At 40.2% G+C, this 26,391-nt stretch overlaps 2 protein-coding genes across 4 annotated transcripts in view; one reads left to right on the forward strand and one right to left on the reverse strand.

Annotated features, from left to right (window-relative positions):
- map3k15 (mitogen-activated protein kinase kinase kinase 15) overlaps nt 1-902 on the forward strand; it is a 91,965-nt gene extending 91,063 nt beyond the window's left edge. For both annotated transcript variants that reach the window (XM_016992395.2, XM_008107296.3), the window contains one exon: nt 56-902. In XM_016992395.2, the coding sequence (XP_016847884.2) occupies nt 56-137 (82 nt within the window). In that variant the 3' untranslated portion in view covers nt 138-902. The remainder of the gene's footprint in view (nt 1-55) is intronic.
- pdha1 (pyruvate dehydrogenase E1 subunit alpha 1) lies at nt 769-26,074 on the reverse strand. Of its 2 annotated transcripts, XM_008107297.3 has the most exons (12): nt 25,941-26,074; nt 21,161-21,175; nt 14,741-14,809; nt 13,640-13,813; nt 12,430-12,556; nt 11,887-11,978; nt 10,424-10,516; nt 7,685-7,840; nt 7,529-7,600; nt 5,980-6,047; nt 3,059-3,167; nt 769-1,233 (listed from the first exon to the last, which is right to left on the reverse strand). In XM_008107297.3, the coding sequence occupies exons 1-12, from the start codon at nt 26,004-26,006 to the stop codon at nt 1,069-1,071; spliced, it is 1,206 nt and encodes a 401-aa protein (XP_008105504.1). In that variant the 5' UTR covers nt 26,007-26,074; the 3' UTR covers nt 769-1,068. The 2 variants fall into 2 exon arrangements, with proteins under 2 accessions (XP_008105504.1, XP_008105505.1); XM_008107298.3 differs by lacking the exon at nt 21,161-21,175 and having other exon boundaries at nt 25,941-26,073.
- Nucleotides 26,075-26,391: the final 317 nt, after the last annotated feature.

A 26,391-nucleotide genomic window follows, 5' to 3' on the forward strand; every position in this document is an offset into this window, starting at 1 on the left:
GGTGTTTTCCAATACACTTCGAAACTAAAGTTATTATTACATTCCCTTTCTACAGTGGTGGTCTTCTTTGCCGAATTTGGAATGCAGTATTAAAGCACAGAAAATTGAATGATAAAGCCTTGGAAATGGAAGGTTAACGCTTCAACTATGATAAAGGCTGGTAATCCAAAGAGAAAAATGGGGACACATTCCAACTAAGTTATTAATTTTTGTATATATGTCTTATAGAGGTCCTGTATGTTTTGCACAAAATATATGTTAAACAGACTTTCTACGAATGTATTATATTTAAAACACAGAAGGACCACAATGTTGTTGTAAATAGTGCTGTGATTTCTCTTTTGAAGTTAGCCATATTGTATTATATTGAAATGTAGTAGAATACACACTGCTCTTAATTATGTATTTTTTGGATATGTATATGCTACAATAGCTATGGAAATGATTTAGATATAGAATTGAAAATCAGCTTGTGCACTTTAACTACTAATATTTAACTATAAATATAGTACCCGTTTTGTGAATAGCAAAGGCTCTTGAACACATCTGCCACCTTCTGATTAATATAAACCAGTACAGTGTATAGTTTTATCAGCAATTAAGAGAAACCTTTAAAATATCTACATTTGTGCAAGCTTTCTGAAAAAGAAAGGATTAAATATTGAATATAAGAACATATTTGAAAGGTTAAGGTTAAAAATAAGCATGCTGAAAACAGGTTTCTTTTCTCTGGGAAAGAGGGTAGAGAAGATGTACACAGACTCCATGGGAAATACTCAGGAAGTTTTAATGTGCCATTTTTAATATACATATATGATTTTAGATGAACAGCTTTCATAAATACAGCAATCCAAAAAGACTGAAGCTTTGATATATATTAATAAATTTAGTTCTTTCTTGAACAGGTGTCTTTCAGAATTATATGCTTATAATATTTCCCCCTTCCCCGCTTTCTCCACAATACAATGCCTATTTTGCTGCCAAATGGACTACTCCTTAGAATAAAGGGAGGAATTAAACTTCACTATAAAAGCACCAATTTGAATGGTAACTTGAGTATAAAATTATTTAGCCCACAGATTTGTACCTAATCCACTGATTTGGGCCACGCACCTCAAAGGGTGGTTCTTTATAATAGATATGATTGCCTAGGTCTTCCAGAGGTGGTTCGGGGTCAGTTGTGGCAAATTGTGCGGCATCTTCTATCTCCTTCCTTACTTCTACATCAATTTCCTACAAGAAATAAGAAAAAAACCCATCCGATCAAGAAGGCAGACTCCCCTTCATCCAAATCTACACACCACTACTTTAGCACCCAGTGCTTTAGTACACACAGTACTAACAAATTGTTTATCACTTGAATATTCAGGCTTGTAATACAGCCATGGAAAATTCAAGTACTACCTTTTAGAGTTGAAATCCCAATTTACAAGCATACTGTTCATATGCAACCTCTTTCAGGTTTGAACTGAAGACCCAGAAAGTAGCTGTGATATCAGAGTAGCTATTTCTGACACCACAGACAAGAGATTCAAGCACTGTAGTGAGAACATAATCAGCAATTTGGTGGGCCTCCATCAGCGTCCAACCCCTTTCACTCCTAGTTAGCAGAGCCAATAGTGTGCAGAGATACACATTCCTCTCCTTGAACTTACTTCATTAAAAAAAAAATCTAAATTTTCCTAAGCCTTATATAAGGGTCAATGTGAGGAACAACTCAGGCAATTCCTGGGCATAGTAGAGAAAATAGCAAGATAAATTTATTCCACAAATAAATCAATGGCAGCACAAAAATAGCACCCAGAAACGGATACTGCCTTCTGAAAGGCAATTTTGATCATTTTATGCCACGCCAAAATATGATTAAATGAGTGCTGGTTTAACAGTCACTATAATCCAGTTTTGAAGTGCATTAAAACAAACTGATTTTGCTGCGTAGTGCCTACACAAACTCCAGGAAACTAGTTTGAGGCTGGGAGAGTGGCTATAATATCTGCTAAAAGTGGATCAGAACCAAATCCAGGAAGCACAGTATCTTTGGTTACACAGACGCCAGAAAAAGCTGGGTTCTTTTTCCTTATGCAGTCGGCTGAGATGAGCTGATATTCGTTCAGGATCAGTGTAAGACTGTGCCAAGGCAAAGGAAATAAGAACAAGTTCCCATGGGAAAGATGTGGTTTCCTCTCCCGAGGAAGCAATTGAGGAGTTTGTTTCCTAAAGGTATCAAATCCCATAAAAAATGGAAAAATTAATTATAGCTGGCAGCCCATTGTTGGCTAGGAGTAGAATATTATGTAAAGATCAAAACAGTCAAACTGTATCAAATCGCTTTGGTACAGAGCTTGGGAAATTGCATTTTATAGCCAAAGAATACATAGCCTCAGCACTTTTTTTGATTCCTGTAAAATATGTTCAGATGGATTTTGGTACCTTTTTGGAAACAAAGGCTTCACAATTGTCAACCTTCTGGCCAGCTGTGTTTCGACATTTTTAATGTTCTCCAGGGTTGAGCTCTGCAGAACATTATCTGGCTTGATCTGGAATTTCTGGTGAGATTATCTTAACATTTTGATTCTGGCTTGATGTCTGCAGCAGCACACATTGGAAGTGTATGTTTTGTGGACATCCCACCCTTGAACTGCATTATAGAGTCTGCAGAAGCATCCTTAGTGTAATTGAACACTATTTAAGGCTAATGCATTCTAATTTTTTTTCCATGTCAGAAGTGACTTGAGAAACTGCAAGTCGCTTCTGGTGTGAGAAAATTGGCTGTCTGCAAGGACATTGCCCAGGGGATGCCCTGATGTTTTGATGTTTTTACCATCCTTGTGGGAGGCTTCTCTCATGTCCCCGCATGGAGCTGGAGCTGATAGCAGGAGCTCATCCACACTCTCCCTGGGTTGGATTCGAACCTGGCAGCCTTCAGGTCAGCAACCCAACCTTTAAGTCACAAGGCTTTAACCCACTACACCATCGGGGGCTCCTAATGCATTCTAATGATTCAATTAAGATGTGCTAAACTATTTGTACTGCTACATTCAGAATGAAGTCTTACTACCTTCAGTTCTTCCACACTGGCTAAGTTATTGTTGACCATTCTGTCCTTCAGGAGAGTAATGGGATCGCTCTTGCTTCTCACTTCTTGAATCTCTTCTCTTGTTCGGTAACTGCAAAAAAGGGAAGCCTATGATAAACAGTGTAATAGACAGTTTTTCTTAAGAGTAAGTACTCAGTGACAACACTCATTCACTTCTCTTATTGCTGCAATTGGGTAATTCCGGATGGTCTTATTTTAAATATGTAGAAACCTTCTTCTTCTTCTTCTAAAAAAGGTGTCCCTATATATGAAGACAAATGGACAGGAATATCCAGCAATGGATCTGTACTTGTTCCGGTAATTCTTTATCTTTTTGACCAGTCCAAAATAAAATAGAAAAGGCGATTTTTTGTTGTTGTTCTTGCTTACATGTAATGACCATTCTTTCTTTTTCCGCTAAGTATCTTTCGGCATGTGTACTGTCCACTATGCCAATAAGATTAACAAAACCATCAACCTGTAGATTTGGAATATCAGAATTATGATGTGCTCTGGACGTTTAGTGAATCGATCCAGTTACAAATCAAGGTTTTAAATTATATCCAATTTAAGATTTTGCCACAGTCAGTATTGCCCTCAGATGGGCAAACACGCTACTTTTGTTTCTACAGTGCTAGCAAAAACTAAAAACACCCGGATTAATGTTGCTGAATCAACTTCAGGTCATCAATAAAGATTATTCAGAACTGAGAAAGCAGAGTGAGAAGGAGGAAACTGGGCCCAATCTGCACCTCCACTGCCACTCTGTTTTCCTGTGTTTTGTCTCTTTAGATTGTAAGTTTGAGAGCAGGCAACTGTTTTGTCTTGTTCTTTTTCTTGTACTATATAAATAAATTATGATGATGACCACCACAGCAACAGAAGGCACGTTTCACTCTTGCCTAAAACTACTTGATTTTGGAGTAAGGCTCACCCACCATCAGAGAGCATATGTTCTGTTTTTCTGTGTGATTCACATTTCTGGGCTTGCCTCCACTAATATCAGGGGATTATGCTTAGCATTGACAATCCCATAAACACTGATCCAAATACATGTTAGGACCACCTCTTCTCTCCGGTTGAGCAGAAAACTGATTTTGGGTTCTGGTTTAAGGCAAACATGTTTTCTCACATTTACATAATTGCAAATTATGACCTTCAATCCTCCAGGATAAGAGGCTTCTCTCTTTTGCACAGAAAGTGAAAGCATGAAATTGGCCATATGCTAACACCTGAAGTCAGTTGCTGCTTCCATGCTGCTCTGTGCAAATTAATAAATAGGACATGTATAAAAATCATTGCTTCAAATGACAGTGAGTAGAAAAATAGCAAAGCAAGGGTTAATCCACATTATTATAGATTGCTTTTCTACACAAACATTAGAAACTTTACAACTTCTCAAAATCTATTACTTCAGTTTTTCTTTGGAATGCCATTTCTTTCTACTGTAAGGTTTACAGCAGAGGTTTGTTGAAAACTGCTTATCTAAATCTAATCTTCTAAATCTAATCTATCTAAATCTAATCTAAATCCATAATAAAAGCAACAACCCATATGTGTGTATGTGGCAGAGATGTCTGCTCACACAGACAGCCTCCGGCCCCCACAAACAGGCTATACTTCCTAGGGGTAAGAATCTAGCAAGTCACTCTTTTCCACTGACATTGCGGTTACAGCGAGTGCCATGAATATGCAGCCCAGCCCCTGCCAATGTCCTTCCCAAACAATACAGCACACCACCCAAGGAATGCTTTTGTTTGGGGACCATTTCATCCTAGATTTTGCTTTTTCTTCCACCACAGGCAGGCATCCCAGGGTTCTCCATTGGTGTGGAATTTGCATGGCCCCGCCCACTGCCCTTTCCTTTCCAATCTCTCTGCATAACAAACAGAGCAGAACTGACCTGCAACTAAACTAACTGGAGGAGTTTAGGGATTGACTCCACATGGTGGAAGTTGTAGTTCACCCTGCATCAAGTCAGAGCACTGTCACTCCTACTGGGGAATATAGAGGAGTTGTAGTTCACCTACACCCAGAACACTATGAACCCAAATAATGATGGCTGTTGGCCAAACTTGCCATGCAGACCCGATATGCCCAGATTTGACTACTGGTGGCTTTTGAGGGGAACTGGACTGGAACTTGAGGAGTAGTGGGTACTGGGATTTATAGTTCACCTGCAATGAATGAGCATCACACTTGGCACACATAACCAATACAACATATTGGACAAGTTTGGGGAAAAGGGAGTTATAGTTCACCTGCAGCCAGATAAACACTGACCCCCCACCAACAATGCACTAGGACCACACTTCATACAGAGAATCCTCATGACCAACTGAACATACTGCAGGTGTTTTTGGGAATGACCCTTTATTTTGGGAGTTGTAGTTCACCTGCATCCAAAGACCACTAAACCCAGCCAATGACGGATCTGGACCAAACCTGGCACACACACTGAACATTGCCTACTGTGCATACTGACAGATGTTTTCGGCAATTGCCCCAGGACTCTGGGAGTTGTAGTCATTCACCCCCATCCAGAGAGTACTGCAGCCAGGCGATGACCAGCCAACGACAGACCACACTTGGGACACAGCCCCAAAATGGCCAACTTTTCATACTGACAGGGTTTGGGGAGGATTGAGCCACGATTCTGGGAATTGTAGTTCACCCACTCCAAACAGAATACATAACATTGAAAGACAAATAATACCATTCTCAAATGACCCAGGCACCGCTGGGTCCTCAAGCTAGTAATACATAAACATAAAAATAGAAGATAGGAATGCATGAAAATATAGGCATTTATCCCAGTGTATTTTGAAATACCAAAAGGCACAATAAATTCATTTCTCCCTCCATCTTAAGAACAGTTTGAAATACTGAGAGAAACAGCATACCTGACTCCAGGATCACTCATACTGTGGCCATGATAACGATATGTTTGTAGCTCCATCACAATAGGACCCTAAAAAATGAAAGGTCACAGGCTTTAACAGCTTTACAAATATGGCAGCTATATTTTACTAAAGTGGTCACGACAAATGTGTCTGCAGTTTAGGATTACATTTACGACATTAACTGAGGTAGATGTGATTGTAGATATAGTAGTATAATAACCTGTGCAATTGACAGTTTTTGTCTGCTTCCTACATTATTTTGCCTTAGCTCAGTCCTAACAAAAAACAAAGTAGCAAATAACCTGCAATGGTCTTGACTAATAAGGAGAATCATAAACTGAGGTTACTGGAGAGATATGAGCAATTTCTTTTCAGGCATTTGTTTATTTTTCAGATATTAATATTTAGTTTTTCTCTTTATGAAAAGAAATTGCTCAAGTCTAACCTACTGTAGAATGTAAATATTCATAACTGAGTATTTGTTCTTCATTTATCAAAGTCTCATTTAATGCAATGCATCTCATGCACTTCAGTTGAGATAATATACCTATAGCTAGATTAGAGCAACTCCGTCCTTCCTACTTGTGAACCTTTTTGTATACATGTATCAGCACTTATCTTCAAGCACTTAAATGCTTTGCAGTAAATTTATTACAAAGGAAGAACTAAAGTAATCTGGGTAGCTATAGAGCTTTTCATTAAATATACTTTTGTGATATAGTTGATCAGTGAGGTCTGTGTAAGTTTTATGAGTAAAATGGATACTTTTGAATATGACAGCACACTTGTTTTTTATGTACATTTGTGTTGCAGCAGGAAATACTTTAAAGGAGAGGCATGTTTTCTGTTTGCAACTTGGGCGTCTTAACAGCTCTCTAATACTTAGTTCATGGCCTACTCTTGTGCAGTTCCTATAGCAGGCAAGGCTTAAAGTAAAATTAAAATGCTTTTTGCCTCCATATTCATTGTATCAGGAATACTGAAGAAAGAAATACTTAATGCAATATTTCTTGGTTAGTTAATCCACTGTCTCCTATTATGTATTAATCAGTGCTTAAAGGCCTAATACAATCTTAGCTTGCAAGCTAGTATTCCAATCAAATACTAGCTCACAAAGTAGTATTTCTTTTACTAAGGATCTCACTACAGCTGTAGTGGGAAACAACCTTGGCAGGAATGTAATAAAAGCCCAAGAAAAAGGAAGGAAAAAAGTAGATAGTCACCAAGATAACTGGACTGAAATCATTGTCCTAAAGAAACATGAAGTGATTTTGAGAAAACCAATGATCTCTTTAATGGCTATACTGAATTCTTTATGTTATTAAAATGTGCTTTTTCTTTTATTCAAGTACTGGCATATGGAATGCTCATTTTGCAATTCATATATAACTTCAAAAATAGGAGCACCACACATGCATTGTGCAAGTAACCATACTCCTTTTTTAAAAAACAAAACAAAAAACCTCCAACTTTAGAACTCTCCACTGTACTTAATCTGATTCATCATGCAATACATAATCAAAACACATGTATGCAAACTGCAACTTACTTTTCCTGATCTGCAGTGGTTGGCAGCAAATTTTGCTGCTTCTCTGACAGCAAGAACATCCATACCATCAACCTGTTGGTAAAAAGCATAAGGCTTGTTTCAAATGTATCAACCCCTATTTTATTTTTTAAAGATATCAAATCAAATCATTCTTACCCTAAGACCTGGAATAAAATCTCCCCTTTTATAGTAGTCTGTACTGGCTGCAGCTCTTTCTACAGAAGTACCCATTCCGTATCGGTTGTTCTCACAGATGAAAATGCAAGGCAATTTCCACAAGGCTGCCATGTTAAATGTTTCAAATATTTGACCCTAAAATATTAATAAAAGGTTAGTATGTTTCCAGTTCTTTCATTTTGCTATATAATTTGAACTGCATACATATATATATTTACTGTTGGCACATTTCGCTAATGTAAAGCAAGGTACAGCTGAGAATATATCCTTTCCAACCTTGATTACAATTAGATTCATTGTCTTACTATAGGATTTCCCCCTCAAAGCCACCATACTCTAGTCATTGTCGTTTCTGTTCTGGTAATACCAGTGTGGATTACTAAATTAGTATGATCAAACTGCTACAATACAAGCAGTCCAACCTGTGACATGAGCTGGGATACCGGCCCAGCTGCTTTATTCATAAATGATCCCTATCCAAGCTGCATTATTCATAAATAAAGGAATAAATTTACATTTCTCTGCTTCTTTACATTCTTTAACACAAAGACATATCTGCCTACAACTTTATTTTCATCTGAGCTGGGTGGGTACACTTGTAAGATGAAGGAAAACTGTGTTTCTTGTTTCTTCAATTAGGACCTCATCATATTGATGTCCAATTTGCAGGCTATAGTGGGGGGATTTGATGAGCAACAGGGAAAACTGTCGCCTTGCATGGCCTCTTACTCATCCCACAATTGGAAGCTTTGCTGCCCAGCTTCCCCCCACTCTTGCCTCCTAGATCGGGCATGAGGATACTTCAGCCTGTGTTCTCTGGGCAGCATCTGATGATGCCTGCAGGACGCTGGAAGCATGGAGCCCTGCCAGAAGTAGCCCTACATCATCTGATGGACTCTGACAGGCTCGATCCTTCCAGCATCCTGGGATGCTAAAATTCTGTAATGTGGTGAGGTCCTAAGTGTATATTTGTCCTTCATAGCAATGTCTTACTGATAGGCTAAAGGCACTAGTAATATCATAAAAAAGAGAGGATTAAATAAAATGCAAAAGAACAGCGAGATCAGAAATCTTCACTCGTCACATTTATTACTTGCATATTGTTATCACACATGATACACCGAAACACAGACATTATCCAATCTGTGGCTCTAGATCAGATATGGGCAAACTTTAGCCCTCCAGGTGTTTTGGACTTTAACTCCCACAATCCCCAACAGCCTCCCAGATATTAGGAATTGTGGAAGTTGAAGTCCAAACACCTGGAGGGCTGAGGTTTGCCCATGCCTGATCTAGATAAAGCAGAGACTTAATAGTTTCTATTCCTGCACTTAATAGTTTCTATTCCTCCCAATGTCAACCTCCCTCTTGCTAGAAAGCGGAGTCATTCTAGTAAGGAGCACAAAACTATTGAAACTGCATGTTCGACAGCTATCCATCAAGCTCACACGTGTGTGATTTTATATGAGGAAGTCCAAAAATGGGATTCAATTATACTTTTATTGTGCAACCAAGATATCATTAAGAGGTAAGCTTTTGAGATCCCATAAAGATTTCACCAGGCATGAAGAAGAATGGAAAGATCCAAATATCATCTTGACTACATGTAGAAGATACAGAATACATAGTTAAGACACTTTCTTCTATCCATGATGTAATACTAATAATTTTGTTTTAGCTGACTGTGTTTTTTGGCCCACCTAAATTTAGCTTCCAGCTGTTTTGATATGAAGATTGCATGTTTCTTGATGCTTCTCACTGCTTCAAAAAAGACAATGTAGAGTTCACTGAATGACTGGCATCCCTTTCTCTAAGTAAATGGAAAAAGTCACTTGTTTCCACATCACTAGGTGAAAATTGAGAGCAACACACCTCAAATTAATTTTTCACATTTGCAAACTCCATTTTAGGACTTCAGTCTAACTGCAGAACATGACACCTCACCACCTAGTCAGGATGATTTTTGGGTTACTCTATTATCCCCACTTCATAACTTGATAAATAATCCTGGAGGACTCAAAAGTGTGTCCATTTATAGCATTCTATAAAGGTATTTTAAAACCTTGTTTTTGGATTTTGCTCATGGACAATGTAGCTGTTTTTCTTGTTCAAAGGGAAAAAATGTGGCATATTTGGAGGTCAATCCATGCAAAGTGAATTCTTACTACCCATATTTGGAAACACAATGTATTTAAGAGAATATTATACCCGATACATAGTAACCTATGGATGCGAGAGCTGGACCATAAGGAAGGCTGAGCAAAAGAAGATAGACGCTTTTGAACTTTGGTGCTGGAGGAAAATCCGGAGAGTGCCTTGGACCACAAGAAGATCCAACCAGTCCATACTCCAGGAAATAATGCCCGACTGCTCACTGGAGGGAAGGATATTAGAGGCAAAGTTGAAGTATTTTGGCCACATCATGAGAAGACAGGAAAGCTTGGAGAAGATCATGATGCTGGGGAAAATGGAAGGAAAAAGGAAGAGAGGACGACCAAGGATGAGATGGATGGACAGTATCCTTGAAGTGACTGGCTCGACCTTGAAGGAACTGGGGACGGTGACAGCCGACAGGGAGCTCTGGTGTGGACTAGTCCATGAGGTCACGAAGAGTCGAAAACGACTGAACAACCCAGTACGGTGTACTCTTTTTTCCTGTAGTTTCTCCAGGACTAGTTAAATATATTTCTAGGCTACACAGAATAAACCTTGGCTTACCTGGTTGGCAGCACCATCACCATACAATGTCACACAGATCTCATCTTTCCCAAAGTATTTGCATGCCAATGCAATGCCAGCTCCCAAAGGAACCTAGAACAGAATGTATGCAAACAAGTCAAGCAGCAGCATTTTATGAAAAAAAATGAGCGACATCTGGCAAGACAGGAGCAGAATTCAAAACGATCTTGACAGACTAGAGAGATGGGCCAAAACTAACAAAATGAAGTTCAACAGGGACAAATGCAAGATACTTCACTTCGGCAGAAAAAATGCAAATCAAAGATACAGAATGGGGGACGCCTGGCTTGACAGCAGTGTGTGCGAAAAAGACCTTGGAGTCCTTGTGGACAACAAGTTAAACATGAGCCAACAATGTGATGCGGCTGCTAAAAAAGCCAATGGGATTCTGGCCTGCATCAATAGGGGAATAGCGTCTAGATCCAGGGAAGTTATGCTCCCCCTCTATTCTGCCTTGGTCAGACCACACCTGGAATACTGTGTCCAATTTTGGGCACCACAGTTGAAGGGAGACGTTGACAAGCTGGAAAGCGTCCAGAGGAGGGCGACTAAAATGATTAAGGGTCTGGAGAACAAGCCCTATGAGGAGCGGCTTAAAGAGCTGGGCATGTTTAGCCTGCAGAAGAGAAGGCTGAGAGGAGACATGATAGCCATGTACAAATACGTGAAGGGAAGTCATAGGGAGGAGGGAGCAAGCTTGTTTTCTGCTGCCCTGCAAACTAGGACACGGAACAATGGCTTCAAACTACAGGAAAGGAGATTCCACCTGAACATCAGGAAGAACTTCCTCACTGTGAGAGCTGTTCGACAGTGGAACTCTCTCCCCGGGGCCGTGGTGGAGGCTCCTTCTTTGGAGGCTTTTAAGCAGAGGCTGGATGGCCATCTGTCGGGGGTGCTTTGAATGCGATTTCCTGCTTCTTAGCAGGGGGTTGGACTGGATGGCCCATGTGGTCTCTTCCAACTACTATTCTATGATTCTAAGAATAAACTATTACTTTAGTTAACAGATGAGGTTTCTTAGAGACCATTAACACCAGAACCCTGTTTCTAATCCCATTCAAACAGCCGAGAAAGATAACAAAGTCAATGATACTGAAAGGCGCTCAGAGGTTCAGACAAATAAAATTATATTTGCTAGGCTCTCCCTCATCAAAGCTCCTGGTCTATTAGGATTTTTCAGTCCCAAATCCAGGGCATATGCCTTACTGAAATGGGTCTAGATAACTAGCTATATTGAGGAATGCACATAGCTATATTCAATTTAGGTTATACTGAGGTGAAATGGTAAAAAGTACTAAAATATTAGGACTACAAACCAGTACTCATCAAAACTATAGACGTGTTAATCCACTGAGCATCATGATATTGTAATCTATATTAAAGGAAATATTTACCTCTTTCACTCAGAAACAAGACTGCTTTTATTTATGGGTCTTGCTTACCTGGGCACCAACAATACCATTACCACCATAGAAATTTTTGGCATACATATGCATTGAGCCTCCTTTGCCTTTAGCACATCCACCTATTCGACCTGAAATAGTTAAAAATTGGTATTTTATATCTGATTTGGCACATACCAAATATAGTTATGAAGCTTGAGGTCTACTAACATAATACATTAATTTTACTAAGATTCAAGGATGACATACAATAAATATATTCTTAAAACCAATTTTGACAGCAAACGTTCTTAAGAGGGGACATACACGATAAAACATGCATGCTAGTATCACTAGTTTACATGTCCAGAAAAGTGTTAAAACCATGGCATTACTGCAATAAGGTATAGAGAAACTCCAAATGTAGATAACAAAGCCACTGAATAAAGGCAGAATATATATGTAACAGATTCAGTGAAAATTTAACAGAAAAAATAGCATGAGATTTCACAGCTGAGAAGAGATTTGAACCTGACCATCCTGTTCCTAACCATTGTAGTACTATTTGTTCTAATATACACATTATTTTTATGAATCACAAACCTGTCAGCTCAGCAAGAATTTCACGAACTGAAATACCACGCGTATATGTAAAGGCATGAGCCCGGTAAGCCGTGATCAAATGGTCTGTTGGATTTATGGCTGCCTCAAGTCCAACACAGCAAGCTTCCTATGATATGCAGTAAAAAAAACATGGTGTATAAATGCCATGAAATAAGAAATTTAAGATGTGCAAAATCTGAATACTCAATATTTACCAAGGAAATAGAAAAGTTATCTGTATTGAGAAGACCAGTCTCTATATAATACATTACATGATTGCAAAGCAAAATGCTGGCAATTGAGGGATTTGTGTGATATTTACCATCCTATTTATACATAGGAGCCCCGGTGGCGAAGTGCGTTAAAGCGCTGAGCTGCTGAACTTGCAGACCGAAAGGTCCCAGGTTCAAACCCCGGGAGCAGCGTGAGCGGCCGCTGTTAGCTCCAGCTCCTGCCAACCTAGCAGTTTGAAAACATGCCAATGTGAGTAGATCAATAGGTACCGCTCCAGCGGGAAGGTAACGGCGCTCCATGCAATCATGCCGGCCACATGACCTTGGAGGTGTCTACGGACAACGCCAGCACTTTGGCTTAGAAATGGAGATGAGCACCAACTCCCAGAGTCAGATATGACTGGACTTAACGTCAGGGGAAACCTTTACCTTACTACTTATACATAAGACAATAAATTGCTACCTTCGTCACATTTTTTGGAATGTTATGGGGTTGACATAAGAATATTCATACAAAGAATATAATAGGGTGAAAACAACCTGAGAAAGATCTGTAAAATTTAAGTGACTGGAAAAAATTCTACCACAGAGTATTAAGTTATACAGTGCTAAATATTAGAAATATATTTCTGATCAAGACTAGTTCCCCTTGATTATCTTTTCTTTTGCAGATGTGTCATTTAATAGCTGTAAAACAATGTACTAAGGCACACTGTTTTACATTAAGAATTTCAAGTAGGGATAAAAACAGTTTAGTAGTCACTTTGGCCCTCAAAAACTCTCCAAGGCAGAAAATTGTCCTCTATACCAACTGAAGTTGTTCGCTGTAGTGAAGAATTACCTATTCCCTTGGGAATCCTTTTATTGATCTATATACATAGAGTAGGGACATGAACGTTTCAGATGTGCTTTCAAATAAACAAGTTGATTAAAATGAACTAGAAGACAAAAGAATTCAGATTAAGTTAGCCACCCACCTGGCCATCATATAAATGACAGAAACCTCGAATAATCTTCTGTTTATACAACTGGTCTGCTTTCAACTCCATGCGCCGAATTGTCTGCATAGTCTTGTAGTACTGCAGACCCTCCTCTCGAGTCATTACAGCAGTTGTGGATGGGCTCTCCTCCAAACGGTGGATATCATGTTTCTGAAAAAAACAAGGTCACATAGTCATGTATTTTTTTCATACCAAGATGGTTCTTTAAACCTGACTGCACTGAGGTATCAGAATAATCCTTAAGGAAATCTGTTCACTCCCTACCACTGTATAGTCCACACTGGACTAGCTGATCTAGCTGATAGCTGCCTTGGCTGGTTTTCTTAAATAATATAAAAACTCCAGTTACTGTGCACATGGGGGCAATACAAGGAAGTCCAACACTGTTTCTGTTATCTTTGAAGAAAATACTAATGGGAAAATGAAATGGGTTATGAAATAGACATGACAGTGCATGGAACAAGAGGGACTAGGTAGAAACATCTGTACAAGTGAATGCAGTACGGTGTAACCAAACAAACTGTCCAGTAGCACAGACAAAAAGAGTCTTCACTGATATTTCATTAATAATTTTTTCCTGGTAATACAGCCACTTATTTAGCTGTCTTTAAAAATATTTCATATTCACAGTCTTATCTATCAGCTAAATGGAATCCTACAACACTATGAGTTCATGTGTCCAAATTCATCAAAGAAAGATGAGTGATAACCTAAGTGAATGAATGAGTGAATGGAACTTCTATGTTCAAGGGAAGTGTAATATTTCGGCTAAGAAAACAGTGAGCTGAATACCTGGCTAAACATCGTAGCACATAATTACTGAAGGACATTTCCACATAAAGAAAAAGCAAAGTAAGTACCAAATAAAGCTGTGAGAATATCTATTTTATTATTACCTAAAGCCCAGCCTTTACTACTTGTACTTTTCAATCAGGTATATTTTCCTTCTGAAATCTGCACATTGGAGATCTAGTCTAGGCATACTGCAGACAATATTTTTTGCACTATTTGAATAGTGGAGTGTCAAAATCCACTATAAACAAACATTACCTTCCCGGAAGAAATCAATTTGCTTACCTTAACATCAAATGTAGCCTCTGTTGCAAAATCTGCATAATTGCGAGAAGCAACAACCACACGGGCAACCTTTTGGTTAAAAAAAGGGAGAAGGAAATTCCACTTTCAGTCCAACAATTTAAAACAACTGAATGCTGCACACTGTACTATACGACATTATTTATCCATCACCCAAAATGTTAAACATTAAGAACCATTTTGACTTAACTTGCCACCCTATTAAAGTCACAGAAAAATGTATCCATCAAACTACTAGAGCAAGTAAATGTTGGGGGTAATGGGGGGCATGTTAATGAGCCAGAAAGATTGAGGCTATATTTGTTCCTATTACTCAAAAAGAAGTAGAACCATCCTGTTCGTAATAGTAAAAAATAGTTTTTAATAAAAACGAAGGCAAAGTGGCGAAGAAACACTGTACACTGGGCCCTCAGTATCGGCTGAGGTTTGGTTTCAAACCCCTGCCTGCCCTGCATGGGTACCAAAATCCAAAGATGTTTGTCCTATTGTTGTGAATAACTTTTCAATAACTTTTAACGCATAGATTCTTTTTATTGCGATTTTCAGTGTGAGAGGGTATCAGAATTTTTACAGAACAACATTTACACAAAAATGACATTTAACATACAGGCATACAGATTCTATGTAACTACATTGGATTCACAGCAACCTACAGTTACATTGGCTAACAAACAAAGGAGGTTACATTTTTACTCAGCATTCACATACATGTACATGCATTCATCATGCATCCAGATATTACCATATCCTTTTCTCTTTCCTTGGAGAAGCACCTGCTTAGGCCAGGCCCTGTTTCCTCTGCAGCCTGCCAACACATAGTTCCAAAATTTCTAAAGTCCTAAAATTCCAAAATGCCAAAAAGAACATGACTCCAGAATGCACTCCTTCCTCTTCCCTTGAGAAAAGGAGGCCCCAAAGTGACCATAATCCTGCTTTCCCATAGAAGATCTGACACTCTCTAAAGTACACCATCGCTCTCTTTCCCAAGAAGCAGAGCGTAGTGGGTGAACAGCTCCTCTCTGTCACAATTTCTGGATTGTCATAAGGTCACTTATGTAGCAATATTTTGCTGATGTTGTCCCAAAGTTGTAAATGAATGTTAGACATCTTCCATCTTGGCTCCATCTGAGTTTCCTGGTCAGATGTTGATTCTTCTTGATTGGTTTTAGCAAATGCATGCAACTCTGTGTTGACTTCCTTCTTAACATTGTAAACATTTCTCTTATCACTGTCCTTAATATTTTTGAATGATGTCTTCAAAATTATTAGCTCTCATTCCTTCCTTCCTTCCATACAGTTCCATTCATACCCACACATATTAAATCCACATTTATCAAATCTGCACATCATATTTGTGACACTATTACACACAACAGCATGGCAACATGGATTCCCTTACATAAATTCTATGTTGTATCCCAGCCTGCACCTGAGCCTTCAGGTGAGCCTTAGGTTGGTCCTGTTCAGCCGGTCATTGTGCCTGCAATGGAGCAGAATCTTTGTTGGAGCCTAGGATTCCCATGCAGCCAGAGTTGGGTGAAGCTGCTGTTCCTGGCCAGCCCGAGTTTGTCTCTGAGGATTCTGGGAGCAAACATGCAATGGTTTCAAGTAGGCAGTTTGAATGCATTCCTTGAGAGAGTCCACGTCAAACCATTCCTTGGCAGATGGGCATTTCAGTTGTGATAACACTAACGAGGTTGACAGAAAGAGAGCTATATTACAACAGAGACAAGAAAGGGAGGTTTGGAGATGAAGCAAAAGGCTGATAATGAGAAAAGGGTTTGAACAAACTTCCCACGGAAAGCGGCCTTGATTTCACCCTTAACAGAAACTGCTTCCGAGAGATTTTCAGAGATGGTAACTTTGCTCATCAAGCGTGGTTCCTGTTCATGGACTCACGGAATCCTGTTCCTTGTTCTTGTGGATATTCATGCCAAGTTCATGTAGCCTTGTATCTGGAGTTTTGTTCCAGTTCTTGTTTTGCTCTTGGAGAATTTTGGATTGTCCAGTCATTGTTCCTGAAAGTTTTGCAGTTTGGATTCCTTGCTCCAAAGATCTTCTTATTTGTTCCAGTTTTGTTCCTGTTCCTTGGACTAATTTTTATACTTTGTTGAAGTTGATTCTTGTGTCTGATTTTCTTGGACCCTTGCTTCAAGACCATAAAGTATCTTGTACCTGATGGACTAAAACCTTGTTTCATTGACTTGGAACATTGATTTGCTATTGCTTACATATATTCTTCAATAAACAAGTTGCTTTGCTTATAGTCTGGGGCTCCAGCATGGTTTTGAGGTGTCTCTGTAGTCTAGCAGTGCAACAACTGAACACAAATGAAAATGAATGCTAGAGAGAGTGTTAGGATCTATGAAATGGTAGGACTTGGTGTGCAAAATAAAAAAAAAAATCAAGGTTTCCTTTTTAGATTTTTTACCCTAATATTTTTGAGCAGTGGTTGGTTAAATCCATGGATGCAGTACTTGCAAATACTTGCAGGTAAAACTAGATGAATAGGATAGCGTGATTCTACAGTGAAACTTTATCTAAAAGCAATTAAAGTTCCATTCTGAAACATCTATCATATTAATAGCAAACCAATTCTCCAGTGATCTCAAGATAGTGTACTCTCCTTGCTTCCACTTTATTTTGTTAACAACCTTGTGAAGTACGTAAATCTATAAGAGAGTAAGTGGCCTGAATTTCATGGTTCAAAGGGGAACTAAACATGGGATACCCTAACTGCAGACTCAACATCTGAACTATTATACTACACTGGCTCTCATAACTCTCATAAAACCGTCTTTATTAAAAAAAAAACAAAGAATTATTTATTTATGGTTTCTTTAGTCCAAAAAGCGTAACTTGTTGCAAAGGTTTACTTCTTCAGTTTCATTTGTACATAATATATCTATATCTTTCATTCTTTAACATCAACCACTTGACTGAAACTTTGTCTCAACTTTTCCTTAGCTCTACCTCGCTGGAAATCTAAACCTGTCTTCAGACAACTTATTTTTAGCTCTCTCGCTAGAACCTGAACATAACTGGACTCCAAACCTCTTCTTCCTAGCTCACCGGCTAGAGAACTCCAATAACTGAATTTCAGATTTCTTCCTAGCTCACCGGCTAGAGAACTTTCATAACTGAACCCCAGACACACACAAGTCTTTCCTCTAGCTTCCCTCGCTAGAAACATGAACCTAATTCAACTCCTTTTTAAAACATTCCCTCCTTTTTCATCCAGCTAGCTCCGCCCCTTTTGTGCTAGCTTTGAAATAGTTACATTTCTACAGAAGCAGCTACGTTACCATGGTGACACATAGCCAATCATCAGTAGCTAACTCCTGCAAACCTTTATCTCTGAATCAACATTAAATAACATAGACAAAAATCACCAATAAAATAAGGCTTTCCATTACACCAGGCTTTGAAGCTGAGAGGTTATTCAATGGTAATCAAGGTGGGCAACTGCAACATTCACACTTGGGTCAAGTAGAAAAGAGTTGTTTCTCCCACCCATGTTTGTGAGTATGTGTGTGAACATATAGGTGTGTGTATGTTTGTGAGTGTATATATATATGTGTGTGTTTACAGTGATATGTGTGTATACACACACATATCACTGTAAACACACACATATATATATACACTCATAGGTGTGTGCATGTGTGCGCGCGCGTGCATACGCACACAGAATCCCTCCCACCTAGTTCTGTTTCCCAAACGGGGCTCTCTCTCTGAGGGACTTCCAAACTGGGACCTGGCCAGGACTGAGAGGCAGCTGGCCGGGTGGACATCCCTTTCCCACCTCTCCCTCCTCCCCTCCCCTTTCCTTCCCTCCTGGGATCTCCTTCCCTCCAGGGTGCTTCTCTCTCTCTCGCCGCTTCATTCCCAGGCCTTGACAACGGTGTGTCCTAAGGTGGGCCACTGGGTGCCTCGTCCGCCGGTGTGGCGCCGCTGCCTTCTCTCCTTGGCCGGGCAGCAGCTTCCTGCTGCTCCTCCAAGGCGGGGAAGACAGGCAGCACAAAGACCCGGCTTTGGGAGCGGAGGCAGGCGGAGGTGCTCCTTCTTCCTCCCCTGGAGTCTCCTCTTGCGAGAGATGGGGCGGCTGTTTTGTTTTTGTTTTGTCCCTTGTGTAGGAGGCCGTCAGGGATGGGGAGTTACTCATGGACATGCGCTGTGTCATTATCTTGCATTTTTGGCTTTTTAAGTCTTTGTCTCTCTGTGGGTTTTTTTGTTTTGTTTTGTTTGTGGTGGTCATTCATTGGGTTGTGTGCCATTTTGTTGCCAAATTTGGTATGATTTGGCCCAGGGGATTTGTTGTTTACTCGGTCCTATAAAGGAACAGTACATTTATATACAGTAGAGTCTCACTTATCCAACACTCACTTATCCAACATTCTGGATTATCCAACGCATTTTTGTGGTCAATGTTTCCAATATACCATGATATTTTGGTGCTAAATTCGTAAATACAGTAATTACATAGCATTACTGTGTATTGAACTACTTTTTCTGTCAAATTTGTTGTATAACATGATGTTTTGGTGCTCAATTTGTAAAATCATAACCTAATTTGATGTTTAATAGTCTTTTCCTTAATCTCTCCTTATTATCCAACATATTCGCTTATCCAACGTTCTGCCGGCCCGTTTATGTTGGATAAGCGAGACTCTACTGTATATATAGATCATAGTCTACTGTTGTGTGCCTTCAAGTTATTCCTGACTTATGGTGAACCTAAGGAAAACCTATCATAGTGTTTTCAGAAGGGAGTTGCTACTAATCTCCTTTGAGGCTGAAAGAGTGTGGCCTAAAATCACCCAGTGCATTTCCATGGCCAATTGCGAATTTAAACCTTTGTCTCCCAGAGTCCTAGTTCAACTCTCAAATGATTGTACTATGCTGGCTCTCATCATAATATCTACTGAGTATCGTTTAGTATATTTTAACATACTAATAAAGATGTCATTGTCCAATTTGAATAGTTAATACAGAAATAATTAGGAAGCAAAGGCATACATACTAAAACGATCAAGATTCTTCCCACCTCTTGTACAAAGTTCAGAGAATGATACAATTTTCTGTGTATCACCTGTTCTCCCACCAATTATGATTGTGTTGCAACATATAAAAGCAAACAGTTGTTACTGAACATCTTCAGACCATGTGCACAGCACAACTGTTAAGCAAGGAATAGAATATTTACACTTAGTTACGTCAGCAGAATGGCAGCAGAGGAATTAACAAGACCACACATCCTGGGGAAAGTAATGATGCCACTTAAACTGATAAATGATTAGGATCCAAAACGTTGCTACGTTAGATCAGTGCAAATCAGGCCCCTTCTACACTGCCCTTATATCCCAGGATCTGATCCCAGGTTATCCACTTTGAACTGGATTATATGAGTCTCCACTGTCATATAATCTGAGATAAGGAGATAATCCGAGATCAGATCCTGGGATATAAGGTCAGTGTAGAAGGTGCTTCAAGAGTGGTCATCCGTGGAATGGTGCCCCTTCCCAAGCCATCAGCTGCCTGTTCCTGGACGTCTAGGAGCAATTGCAGCCAATGGGCACAAATATGGTCACAGTTATATCTGGAGGAAAGGGAATAAACTACTGGTTTCCCCACAATGCATTGCTTTATTTCACACAAAAAGATGGAAATGCCCATTAGCCCATGCATTTCACGTTGCATAAGGCATAATTTTCTGGCTAAGCAGAACTGAAAGGAATAACATCGCTCAACCATGGAAAAGTTACTCTTTGGAATCACAATCTCCAGAATCCGGCAGCACTTATAGCTAACAGCAGTGCTGGCTGGGGAATTCTGGAAAATATGATTCAAAAATAACTTATTAAAGCTGCAATTTATCCGTAGTCACATGAGCTGTATTTGAACAAGGCCAAATTGTTACTTCTATAAAGTCATGTTTAGGACAGCCTATCTACACATAAAAAAGGTAAAGGTTTCCCCTGACATTAAGTCCAGTCATGTCTGACTCTGGGGGTTGGTGCTCATCTCCATTTCTAAGCCGAAGAGCTGGCGTTGTCCGTAGACACCTCCAAGGTCATGTGGCCAGCATGACTACATGGAGCGCCGCTACCTTCCCGCCGGAGCGGTACCTATTGATCTACTCACATTGGCATGTTTTCAAACTGCTAGGTTGACAGAAGCTAGAGCTAACAGCGGCCACTCCCGCATATATATAAATACAGGATTTGTGTAATTTAAGATATTCCACAGTTTACTTTCTCCAAAGAAACCACACACCATATGTTTTGCCAAAGTGACTAGTAATAATAAGAAAATAAATAAGAAAGGCCTATCTTTTTATCAAATTATGTGTTATTAGTTACAGCGAGGAAAGATAATGCAATATATGAACAAAGATCTTACCTCAGTAACAGCTCCCTGCAGAAGGCAAATTAGAAGGAAAGGATAGAAAGGAAAATCAACTGAAAAAATTTGAAAACAAAACAGAATTTCTTTTTAAATAGTCTAAACTAAATATTATGACTACTTTTAATTAGCATGGTAATAACTTATTACTCTTGAAATCTTTGAAAAGGACAACATGAATCTTTTGTGTTCATGAGAAACTGTATAATTCCCATTTTATAGTACAGTGTTCCCTCACTTATCGTGGGGGTTACATTCCAGGACCACCCGCAATAAGTGAAAATCCACGAAGTAGGGACATTATATTTATTCTATGTGTGGAGGAGAGCAAACCACAGACCACTTACTACAATGTAGTCTGTACTTTATTTTAGCAGTTACAATATACAGTACACAGACAGAGAAGAAGAATGGAAGCTAAATAACCTTTTTTATTTCCAACCCTCCCCTCCCCCCCTCCCTTTAATTCTCCCTTCCCCCCCTTCCAAAAACCCTTTGCACACCGCAAAACCCCGCAAAACAGCGAAAATACCACAATAAATGTGTACATTACTATTAACTGAAAACCCGCAAAACAGCGAGGGAGCAAAAAGTGAACTGTGAAGTAGCGAGGGAACACTGTATTTTCAAGCAAACTTTCAACGAACTTTGACTAGCAAGAACAATGCCCAATGTCTTCAAAAGATGAAGCAGCAGACTCTACAACAATTAACTATATCTCTGTTAAATGCAATACTCAGAAATATTTCCTACACTTCCTTGTATCTTAGAACTCAAAATTTTGAGCAACCAGATAAGAAAGGAACGTAATATATTCATGATAACCTTGATATTGTAAAATTGACTATATCACAATTCATGAGAAACAGATTTCACTATAATTATCAAACACATATGTTGATGCATGAAGATATCTTGTGTTATGTCAATATGTGTTTTCAAGACTATTGTATATGTGAAAATTGCATACTATAGTAGGCTCTCAGTATTCACTGGAGCTTGTATCCACCCCCTTGCCAAATATGTGGATGCTCAAGTTCCATTATATACAATGGTGTAGTAAAATGGTGTCTCTTATATAAATTGGCCAAATCAAGGTTTGCTTTTTGAAATTAATATATATAGAGAATGAATAATAGAATCATAGAATAACAGAGCTGGAAGAGACCACATAGGCCATCTAGTTCAACCCCCTGCCATGCAGGAAAAGCACAATCAAAGCACCTGACAGATGGCCATCCAGCCTTTGTTTAAAAACTACCAAGGAAGGAGCTTCCACCACACACTTAAGCAGAGAGTTCCACTGCTGAATAGCTCTTACAGTCAGGAAGTTGTTCCTGATGTTCAGATGAAATCTCCTTTTCTGTAATTTGAACCCATTGCTCTGAGTCCTAGTCTCCAGGGTAGCAGAAAACAAGCCTACTCCTTCTTCCTAATGAAATCCTTTCAAATATTTAAACACAGTTATCATATCGCATCCCAATCTTCTCTATAGATCCAACCATTCAAACCTTAGGTGGTTCAAACTATGGATGCAGAATCTGTGTATATGGAGAGGCAACTGTAGTAAGAAAATAGATCAGGCAAAAAACAGAGAAAGAGAACATTGGAGGCAAATTACTGAGTAATCAGTCAGAAATTTAACTGAGAATGATTGAAAAACTTGCCTTTCTTTCTCTTTTTCCCTCTGTTATTAATTCACTTAAATTCTATCTGGGATTAAAAACCACTTAAGTTAAAGTACAGACAAGTATATATGGGACTATTACTTTTTAAAATTCTTTTTATACTTAACATATATAAGTGTTGGAGACAACTGCCATTAGAACTCACAATATGTTTTAGTGTACACTCTTATAGGACAACTGCTTCAAGGAAAGAAGATACGACTTTGTATAGCTCTGCCACAAAATGGATTTGCATACAACGCGACAACCATACTTATTAATTGGATTAGGACTGGCTAATGTCTCTGTGGGCAAGGTTATCCTATTTACCAATGAAGGGTCAGTAGTGCAGTGTGCCACATAGAGCTCTCTGAGAGGTCAGGCTTTAACATAAAGTCAATGTCATTGGGCAGTAAGGGGTATTTACTCATTCGCAGAACGTACTCACTCAACATTTAGTCGATGTTAATTCTGTTCTTGGGTTTTCATGAAATGCCATGTTTCTGTCTGAGTGAATATGCTCTGTAAATGTGTAAATTACTGATGCTATGTTTTGGGTTGCAGTTTTCTTACCTTGATGGTTTAGGTTACAAAAAGAACACTAGACATTATTTCATCTTAAATATATTATTACCTTAGAGTAAGACACACACAAGTAGGGTCAGCAGAGTTGCAAGAGAGGACAACTATATAAAAATAGAAACTGGGCAAAAACACATACAGTAGAGTCTCACTTATCCAAGCTAAACGGGCCAGCAGAAGCTTGGATAAGCGAATATCTTGGATAATAAGGAGGGATTAAGGAAAAGCCTATTAAACATCAAATTAGGTTATGATTTTACAAATTAAGCACCAAAGCATCATGTTATACAACCAATTTGACAGAAAAAGTAGTTCAATATGCAGTAATGTTATGTTGTAATTACTGTATTTACGAATTTAGCATCAAAATATCACGATATATTGAAAACATTGACTACAAAAATGGCTTGGATTATCCAGAGGCTTGGATAAGTGAGACTCTACTGTACCTAAAAAGAGACCACTTCCTCTCCACAGATGTGGTGGAGGTTCCTTCTTTGGAGGCTTTTAAACAGAGGCTGGATGGCCATATGTCAGGGGTGCTTTGAATGAAATGTTCCTGCTTCTTGGTAGGAGGTTGGACTGAGTGGCCCACAAATTCTCTTACAATTCTAGGATTCTATGAATTTCATAGGGTTTTCTGAGACAAGGACTACTCAAGGAACTGACAAGGTTTTGCCAGTTCCTTCCTCTGAAATACAGCCTACAGCACCTGGTATTTGCTGGCAATCTCCCATCAAAGTACTAAACAAGGTGACTCTCTCTAAATTATATGGTCTATGTCTGTAGTGTGGAATATTTGCTTTTATTATACCCTTAAACATGTGATGCCATATGACAGCCTGATAATCCAGAAAGCCCCTACCATTTCCTTTGGCACAAACTTGAGTCTCAGACTGAAACAACGGATTGTTGAAGGAACAATGTCCCCTCCATTCCTTTTCTGTACTTTCTGTGTATGTTCAGTCAGCTGTCGATTGACAGCAGTAGTTCTCGACCTGTGGGTCTCCAGGTGTTTTGGCTTACAACTCCCAGAAATCCTAACAGCTGGTAAACTGGCTGGGATTTCTGGGAGTTGAAGGCCAAAACATCTGGGGACCCACAGGTTGAGAACCACTGATTTACAATAATTCCATAAATATTGAGTATTTCTTAAGCAGTAAATGCTCAGTAGTGTTTTTTGCCAACCATAAGTCAACCTAATGGCAGTTAAGGACAAAAGCCAAGCAGCCTCCTGAAGCTAAGCAGGGTCAGCCCTGCTAGTAGCTGCATGGGAAGCCATCATGGTCTATGCAGTAACAGTCTATCCATCTGCAGCGTCTATCTTTTTTCCTTACAGCTTTCTAAATAACCAAGCATTATTGTGTTTTCTAGGTAATTGTATCTTCTTTTGGGTATCACTTCTCGGACTTTTGGCTAAGATCAAGTGTAGTGTGTATTGGGTCCAACCTATATTCGAGACCGCATCTCTTTCTTTGAACAGGCACGGGCTCTAAGATCTACCGGGGAGGCTCTTCTCTCGGTCCCACCTCCGCAGTTGGTGGGGACGAGAGAGAAGGCCTTCTTGGTGATGGCCCCCCGGCTCTGGAATGCCCTCCAAAGGGAGATCAGGCTAGCCCCCACCCTTCAAACCTTCCGCACACAATTAAAGACCTGGCTTTTTCGACATGCCTTCAATCGTGTTTAGGCTCTCTTATAATACATATGAGGACCGTTAGACTCCATTTTTAGCACTTTACAATTCTGAGGTCGAATACTGTTGTTTTATCTACAGCAATTGCTGTATTTTATTGTTTTTACCAGGAGGTACTGTGAAATTATGATGTTGTGTTGACTGTTTATTGCCCATGTTTTGTTTTGCACTTGTGATATTTGGTATTTTGTGTCACACCTTGAGTGTTTTCTGAGCCGCCCCGAGTCCCTCTGGGAGTTATTATTATTAGTATTATTATTATTATTATCACCACTGTAGAATTAATCCAGCTGGGCAGCCCTCCCAACTGCCCTGGCGTCTTGGGAGCGGTCGTTTTACATAGCCTTGAGCCTTGCCTTTCAAAAAGTGCAAGCCACAACTCCCGTGGCTACATAGCACTGGCAAACTGCATGCGTCCGACAGTGTCAACACAAGTCTCAAGGGCACTCTGGGGAGCCGTGGAAAGACACCGGGTGACATCGGGCAAGTCGCATTCTCTCAGCCTCAGAAGGCAAGGGCAAACCCCTTCCTGCCAAGGAGGAGAAGCAGGAGGAGGTTCGCTCGCCATAGCTCAGAAACGACTGAAGGTCCAAGACTGGAGGGCAAAGAGCTTTGGAGGGATTCAGCTCTTCTACAGGGCGCTGCTTTCTCCCCCTTTTGTTGTGCGCGCGACCCCAGCTGGCAGCGCGCGCGCGCCCAAGCCCCTGACAGCGCCTCCCTTCCAAGGCCACGCGCCCCCTCGGGAGTGGCCGTTTCCCCCTCGCCTCGCGCCTCGGGCACCTGGCCCACTGCCCTCAGCCGCCTCCCCTCCCTCTCTCCTGTCTTTTCCACTCACCGGTTTGTGGGCAGCCGGGCCCTTGGGCAGCAGCAGGCGGGAAAGGGCGGCCAGCATCTTGCGCATGGAGGGCAGGGCGGTCACCGCCACATACACTCGCGGCCTGTTCTGCACTGGGCTGCTCCGAGCCCCGCCGCGCACCCAAGGGAGGAAAGACGGCAGAAAGGCAAGGCCACCAAGTCTCCTTCAGCCTCCAGCAGAGGCCCGCCCTCCTCCGCGGAAACCCGGCCGACGAGGAGCTCCGCTCAGAGGGACAGCGGAAGAAGTGTCGGCAGCAGCGCCCTTTCCCTCACTCGACCGCCCCCTGGCGGAGCCCGCCGACAACAACTAGGGCCTACATTTTCTTCTGGAAGAAATGAGATAGCTATCGATCTGTCTGCCTGTCCGGCTACCCGTCTATCCGTGGGTCCGTCTATCCACCGATCCGTCTGTCTGTCTGTCTAGCTATCTA

This window comes from Anolis carolinensis, chromosome 3, assembly GCF_035594765.1.
Source record: "Anolis carolinensis isolate JA03-04 chromosome 3, rAnoCar3.1.pri, whole genome shotgun sequence".
Classification (NCBI taxonomy): Eukaryota; Metazoa; Chordata; class Lepidosauria; order Squamata; family Dactyloidae; genus Anolis; species Anolis carolinensis.

Excerpts from the sequence above, each read along its gene's own strand:
- pdha1 (XM_008107297.3), bottom strand. The coding sequence starts at position 26,006 with ATGCGCAAGATGCTGGCCGCCCTTTCCCGCCTGCTGCTGCCCAAGGGC. Across the intron at positions 7,841-10,423 it reads GTGATGGTGCTGCCAACCAG|GGTCAAATATTTGAAACATT; the intron begins GTAAGCCAAGGT and ends TTAATATTTTAG. Across the intron at positions 1,234-3,058 it reads CCAGTGTGGAAGAACTGAAG|GAAATTGATGTAGAAGTAAG; the intron begins GTAGTAAGACTT and ends TATTTCTTGTAG.